Source organism: Watersipora subatra, chromosome 7 (assembly GCF_963576615.1).
Source record: "Watersipora subatra chromosome 7, tzWatSuba1.1, whole genome shotgun sequence".
NCBI lineage: Eukaryota > Metazoa > Bryozoa > Gymnolaemata > Cheilostomatida > Watersiporidae > Watersipora > Watersipora subatra.
Window position 1 is genome coordinate 47,904,587 of NC_088714.1, and position 7,918 is coordinate 47,912,504.

Sequence of the window (7,918 nt, forward strand, 5' to 3'; positions counted from 1 at the left end):
CTATCAGTCTACAGGAATAATTTTAGCAAACCTGTGGTCTTGTTTATTTGTTTCTTGTTGTCAGCATTCTTACCCATTCCTTGAACAGTTTATTAACACCAATAAGAAAGTTGCCAAACTTCGAAAATGTATTAGGCTAGTTGTGTCCCCTGTTAATAACAAGTAAACATAACTCTCGTTACAGAGTCAACTTTGTTCGCGTGTTTTGATGTGACGTCATAGCTTAGACTCGAAAACTTGCTGTGTAGGCCAATGTTTGAAAGCTGAGAACATTTTTCATAGACATCGAAAATATGTGCTTTGACGTTACTTCACAGTAGATCTGACATCAGAAAAGTGTTTCCGTTTTAGTAACCAAGGTACACTCGATGCTAGCGCATGTTAGATAATATTGATAGGAAGGGCAAATAATAGCGTCATTTCGTAATAGTTTACACAAAGACTATTCCACATATTATTAAAGGTAAACTAAAAGATTTCCTGTATGGCATTGTTAAATAAAACCGGCTATTTAAATAACTTCTTTGTTCAACGCGTTGGGCAACCAAGATCAAGTCGTTGCAGTTAATCGTAGCGATCATTTGTTAGCTCAACCTTATCGTGTTGTTTGTTTTGTTCTAACTGTTATCTTTGAAACCATTAATATATTCTATGGAATTGGGGATGCTAAATGAATGACTGTAGAACTTACTAGTTAGCCATACGACTAGCCTAATGGTATGTTAAAATGCGCTGTAAAGAGGATCGTTTGGTTTGATCATACCTCGATGCTGAGATAAATGTTGTTGCTTTTGTTTTGATGTTTGCTTGATTATGTGAGTTAAATTTGAGTTCTTTTGAAAATAGACATCAATAGTTTTGAAAAGTTTTAAAATCATCTACAAGCTATTAGAGTGCTAAAAAACGTTTTAGTCAAACTACTAAAAAAAAACAACTAATGTATTTAAAAATTGTTTTTTAAATATACAACCATAGTTTACACTAACGATTTAAAAATTTTATAGCAAATAATCTATAATTTTTTGAATTTCAAAGCATTTTCAGCAGGTTTAAATTGATGTCACAGCTAGCTGTCAATTAAAGAGTGGCTAGCTTACCTGATTCAATTTTGTTATGCATGTTTAACTTTGTCTTAGCACTTGTTGTGTATCATAAATTTTAATTTCTCAACTACTACTGTTTTAGAGATCTGTTTTGAGTTTAAGGCTAGTTTTATAGTTGCACAAAGTGTTTCCATTTGAGTTATTTTACTGTTTTAACATATAACATGTTAAAACACTTCAAGACCTGCATTGTTCTTGAAGGTGTCATTGGGTATAAAAGTATGAAGGTTGTATTAACAGCTCAGTCTACAAGGTTTGTTTTTGTATGGACCAAAATCTGTTCTTGCCATCGTGATTTGTTGCAGTATAAAATAGATTACCAAAATTAAATACGTTTATAGATGAAGCCAGTGCAGTTAATCAATTCCATGGCACCTTTATAAAGATGATTTTGTTTGAAGGCTTTTTGCAATTTGCACACTGAATTAAAAGCATGCATATTATTTGTAGATATTAAGGATGATGAATTCTTGATATTCCTGACTCTCATACTCGCTGCCTGCATTATGGGTGAAAACATTCGAAATAAAACTGGCACATTTTTGGGAATGGTGTGTTGCTAAGCTATTTGAATGCGCTTATTTGATTTGGCTCATAATTTTAAGTTTTAAAGCTTGTGAATTATATCTCTTGTTTGACCTATTGTTTGACCTTTGAATTATATCTCTTGTTTGACCTATTGTTTGACTTTTGAATTATATCTCTTGTTTGACCTAGTTTGTTTAGCAAAGTGCATCTTTTGGCTTATTTTCGTTAGGCTAGTTTTTCATTATTAATCAATATGAAATCAGACTCTTTCATTTTATACCTTTGTCATATTTTAATCTATTCATTTTCTAACCTCCGTCCACAGTTACTTTATTTTTTCCTTTGTGTTTGTTTTCTTTATTCATTTACTTGCCATTTTGACATGTACAGCAAGTGCTCTGTTGAAATACATGGCCAAGAAACTCACTTCTGCTAACCTGTTGTAAAATTAGCTTTAAAGGTTATTGTAAAACAATAATGTAGATTTGTTATTTTGCTTTGTTTGTTAATATTGGTTATGCATTATGTAATATAATACAACAATACGCCACATTTGAGGATGCTTTTTTAGGAAGCTAACATATCAACTGTGCCAGCAGGAACACTGAAACAACATGTGCCCAAGCTTGCCCCACTGCAATCTGGGCGAGGCAGATATGTACAGACATCAACAGAAGCCAGCAGACGAGTGAGTGGCTTTCCACTTGAAATGACTCTATTTTAATATCCTGTTACACCAACCTCTTAATTTTGTTTGTCTATAGTAATGAAATTATTTTACAAATAATATCATATTCACACATTTGTCTGATTATTATAATGTTTGCATCTGAATAAATAATCATCTCAGCTAATTCACTGTGGGTATAAATGTGCCACAAGCTAGTAGGTTGTGTCTCTGTTTAATTCTGAAAACCTCAGCTGGAAGTTGTGCACTCGTCTGCTTGTAATTTATTTGTTTCCAAATCTGAAAGTGATGCAATGAGAGATTAAATTTTACTAATCAAATTATAGAATGGTGAAATTCTGGCATTTGATTGGTCACTTTTAGACGAAGCCCACTTGTTCGTTTTTGGTTTCATTAGAATTCATTGGTTAGCATGGATTGATGACAGTGTTGCATAACATTCTATATACACTCGCAGTGCTTACATTATGTCACTGTTAGTCAGTAGGTATTTGAAACTTTGAAGTCCACATATTCTTGATCCAGTTTAATTTGCATATTCCATTGACTATTGATGATATATTTATAAATTCCCCTTTGTCATCACGTGTGAATGTCTGTCCGCTAGTCTGCGTTTCCACATTTTATTGCTGATTTCCTTCAAACTTCCCACGCATTTGCTACGCCCTGCTGCCAGACCACTACAAATATTGGTATCAAAACACCCTCTGGGTCCTGAGAACCAGACTTTTCCAGCTGATTAGCAACTCATGAATGCTCCTGCTCATGCATAAAGGACAATTACCTTCAATGAATGCGCTTGTGCATTGTTGTTGTGAAAGCGGCGTAGCAATTTATGTTGAAAATCTACTCACATTTGTACCGGCTCTCTGATTGAAAATCAAAGTAATGCCTGGCAATGCTGGAGGTAATGCTAGTTCACTAGAAGCAAGTCATTGTCTTCCATGTTATTATAATTGCTAGAGCAACACCTAGTTTTGTATCAAGACATGTGGGTGGGTATGATGTCAGTATCAATTGTCTTAACTCAATGATTTTATAGTACTGATTTAAATACGACAAGAATGAATTTTTGTATACAATTTTAGAATCTTCTAAAAAGTTTCTTGGTTACATCTATGCCCACTTTTGTAATTTGTTTTTATTACTCGTCATCATTGTGTAGTTTTTCTTTCAACTATCTATCTGTTCAGTACAAGTGGTATGTGTATTCTTCATTGACTTACAAGTAAGATTGATGATGATAACTTGATTGTAGAATTGGATGTCTAATGGGTAAGACATCTATCTTACCTGCAACATAGAATGGTTATTAGAACCAGAGTAGAAAATCATTTATATTCTTTATTCTTATTGCATTGAGGCGCAAAGCTGACAGGAAACTTACAAATGTCTTTAATCTTTTTGAATGGCAGCATTTTGAAAAGTTTGTACGCGGCATCAAAAATAAAACTTACACATAAAGTAAAAAAACGTATTTTCACCAGTTTTCTTTTAAACACGAAGTATATGAGCTGTCGTTGGGAGATAATCATAAACTAGTGTTATCAATCATAAGCAGCTGGTAAGGGAAGGAATTATTGGTCTAAAAGTGGATATTATGCAGCATATGCAAAAGTGGATATTATGCAATATATGCAAAAGTGGATATTATGCAATATATGCAAAAGTGGATATTATGCAATATATGCAAAAGTGGATATTATGCAATATATGCAAAAGTGGATATTATGCAATATATGCAAAAGTGGATATTATGCAATATATGCAACACTATGCATAGTCTATGTTAATAATTCCCAATTTATCATTGCGTGTCTGTCTGTTAGTCCACGTGTTTCTGCATATTCTGGTTGATTTCATTCATACTTCCCACGTATACGCTCCGTGCCTTTTGCCATGTAATAAAATATTTGATTTCAACACTTCATTTAGTTCCTGAGAATCAGCCTCCAAATCATCCATCTGCGGACTATCTGATTAAAACTATAGAAAATCTCAGGCATCACCTGGTTTACTGCTAGTAATCAAATCAAATGGACATATTAGCTATATTGCTTGTTTATGCAGTCTCTCATGGCTGAACACTAAATTTTATTCATTGTAAAACAATTTTAGTCAATCATGACTTTTTCATTGCTAAAAATATATATATTTAAAGTATTGACTATGTAAATCAATAGCATCTTATTGCATGATGTATAATGAATATTGGTTAAAATGGAAAGTTTCATCATCAATATATTTACTAGAATGATAAAAATGCCGCTTACCAAAATTATCATAACAAAATGTTTTAGCCTTGTATATAATAATTTATAGTAAGTTGTACATGAGCATCTTGCCACCGCTAAGGGAGTACAACAGTTACATATGTTGCTATCTGATGAATTGTTTACTAGGCTAATGGTACAAATGTTGGTTCTGGCTTTGCTTTCAAAGCAAGTTGCAAGTCCCATAGGCATATATGTCCATGAAGAGTATATATACTCTACATAAGAAATGTGGAAAGGGTAAATGGAAGTTCTATGTCAATGGCAATAACATCTAAAAATTATTGGTCAGCTCGCAGTTTTTTTATAACATTCCATTAGTTGCAGCAACAAGGTTAAGTGTGGGTGTTTACAAACACCAGCCATTGTTTTATTGTGTTTAGCTGAAACTGCTGAAGCGGGCAAATTTGCAAAGAATATGAATATTAACAAAACTGCCTCATCTTTATTATTTTATTCAAAGTGGTTCAGAGTATAATACAGGGTCTAACATTCTAGCGATTATCAGAAAGTTAGCAGAATTCATGATAAAATACCAAGAGTTGAAGACCAGCATTAGCATGCAGTGTTACTTGCTGGGAGTTGTTTACACCTAGTTGATGTAAAGAGATGAGAGATAATAAAGTTGCATGTGACTTCCAATAGACTTTTTTCTCTCGCAGTTATTAGCAAAGGAGGACAACTGACAATTTTTTTTCTTAAATTTGTAACCTTGAATACTGATATTGTATAATCAGATTTTCAAAAAATGAGATCATAGATTACTGTACTATTTTAACATTAGTTATTTCCTCGTACATTCTATATAAACGCAATAAGCTAATTTTTAAATGGTTTTGAATAACTAGGATTAAATCACTGTAACTTGTCTTTTATATGCTTCATTCTTAGCCTCAGCTCTCTCTTTTATCACATGGCATAGATTATATGTTATAACTGCACAAATTCTTTAGATGTCCTGGTAGGAGGTTGAATTGCACATATTACCTTTTATAGACATGCTACTTACATCGTGAGTGTATGTAATCACTATCTAGCCATATATATATGAGCTATTCCTGGTTTGTAGAAAAAAGTGGAAGCTATAAGAGAGAAAGAGTCTTATCGTGGATTCACAGGCCTCCCATTAAATGTAAATATTTTATTTTTCCATTTCCTGTTCTCTATAGTCAAACCTCTTCATATGATCTTGAAACCTCTATATATGAAGTTTGTAAGTGAAAGTGGCTGAAAATGAAAATTTAAAAATATTTTAAAACTACAAAAATACTTAAAAAATAAATAACACCTACCAATAAATTAGGTCAAAGTTATCATAGCGCTATTTACGCTGTTTCTCTATTGTTACCTCTATGAATCATTTAGTCTACACTTAAGCGACTACAAATTAATAGTTTATTAGTCATATATATATATATATATATATATATATATATATATATATATATATATATATATATATATATATAACAATGATATATTTCGCGTCAAGTTTTCGAGCTGTGAGATGAATTATATGAAATACAGTGAATTCTTATGACAATATTTGATGATTTTAACATATCAATGTTTGACTGCATTATGAAATTATGATCAATAGTAAAAGTATTTTATATCATTCTTTCAACTAGTATTACTGTTTGAACTAATGCTATTAGCTAATAGAATACTTGTTTACAACGTGTACTGGCAAGGAGATTACTCGTGATAACATCATAAAGTGGTTGTGAAATTCTTTACTACAATTAGGGCTGTGTATATCTGTTTGTGTGAAGCTATGTATAGGCAAGTATATTTGATAAACACATTAGAATATAATAATAAAAATATTGGGCACCTACAATACAACAGAGTAAAACATGGTGAATCTTTTGATACCAAATAACTGTAATGTGAATTTTGTTGCAATTCAACCTTTTACCTTTTAAGTATAGGAAAAAATATTGGTTTCAGCAGGATTCGAACTCGCAACGTTCTGCTTAGTAGACCCGCGACAATTGACATTTGTTGTGTTGTCATTGTCATTCCTAGCAACATTTTAGAATAATTTTGCAGTTCCTTCTTGCACTTAGGCTCCATCTCTCGTGGCACATTGAACTGCTAGGGCATGAGAATAATATATGTAATCATGACTTATATAATATATATATACTTTATATGATATATCAACCACTTACCATTTATATATTATATAAATGGTAAGTGGAAGGTTGAACTTATAAATTGGCATTGTAGTCGGCACAGAGGCCCAAGACATCTCCAGCTAATTGTCACGCTATGAGGAAGAATGCACAAAGGGAGACACCTACAAATGATGATATTTTAGAACTAACAAGGTTTGTGTTATTTTTTGTCTGTTACAATCGTTGCTCATAACACTGCAAGCTAAGAGATCTTTGCTGTTTTGTCTTGTTTTATGAGAGATTACTTGCTCGCAAGTTACTCATGAAACTTTTGTATTTAATTTAAGTATAACTTTATTGAGCTCTCAAGCAATTCTTCGAACATAATATAATTGTGTTAACATGTAATGCAATTCTATCAAGCATTCTTGCACATAGCGTACATAAGATGCATAGATAGGCAACTCCTAATGTTTTTCATAATGTAGCAAATAATGATTAAGTTGATTGACTTGTTAATATCTCTATTTTTATGGTTTTCTCTATAAATTTGTAGACAGAACTCGCGACAGTTCACGGCCGTTCCTAACAATGGAGTTGTCCACAGAGAGTATCTCATTCACTCGCAGCACACAGGAGAGGAATCCAATTCCATACCACCTGACCTTGCTGCTTCTCTCCTCCACACATCAGCGGTCAAGGACCCCGCCCAATACTACAATACTTTATGTCAAAATAATCCTGAGGCTTTGAAGACTTTGCTCACTGATAAAAAGTTTGGCTGGCCTACAAACCAATATACAGGCTTTCACATCAGGTCAGTTTGGGGTACAACCTTGAACTTGGACTAGATTACATCTCTCACCTATATATTTGTATTTGTTGTGTCTTGCTGTATAGCCTTAGCTACTGTAGTGTCTATAGCTTTAGACACTATAGTGTGCATGACTTAAGTTTCTATAGCGTAGCTACCATAGCCTCCTTAGCTGCTATAGTATATACCGGTATAGCCTTAATTACTATAGTGTGCCTAGCCTTAGCTACTACAGTGTATATATCCTTAGCTACTATAGTGTGTATAGCCTTAGATGCTATAGTCTATAGGGCCCTAACTACTATAGTGTATATAGCCTTAGCTACTATAGTTTGTATAGCCTTAGCTACAATGTTGTGTGTAGCCTTAACCACTATAGAGCATAAAAC

General features: G+C 33.0%; 1 protein-coding gene across 1 annotated transcript; it reads left to right on the forward strand.

Annotated features, from left to right (window-relative positions):
• Positions 1 to 373: 373 nt before the first annotated feature.
• LOC137400837 (uncharacterized) lies at positions 374 to 7,566 on the forward strand. The gene is made up of 6 exons (XM_068087178.1): positions 374 to 463; positions 1,554 to 1,654; positions 2,203 to 2,319; positions 5,662 to 5,724; positions 6,828 to 6,928; positions 7,272 to 7,566. The coding sequence occupies exons 2-6, from the start codon at positions 1,610 to 1,612 to the stop codon at positions 7,564 to 7,566; spliced, it is 621 nt and encodes a 206-aa protein (XP_067943279.1). The 5' UTR covers positions 374 to 463; positions 1,554 to 1,609.
• Positions 7,567 to 7,918: the final 352 nt, after the last annotated feature.

Excerpts from the sequence above, each read along its gene's own strand:
- LOC137400837 (XM_068087178.1), top strand. The coding sequence starts at position 1,610 with ATGGGTGAAAACATTCGAAATAAAACTGGCACATTTTTGGGAATG. Across the intron at positions 2,320-5,661 it reads CAACAGAAGCCAGCAGACGA|AAAAAAGTGGAAGCTATAAG; the intron begins GTGAGTGGCTTT and ends CCTGGTTTGTAG. Across the intron at positions 6,929-7,271 it reads GATATTTTAGAACTAACAAG|ACAGAACTCGCGACAGTTCA; the intron begins GTTTGTGTTATT and ends ATAAATTTGTAG.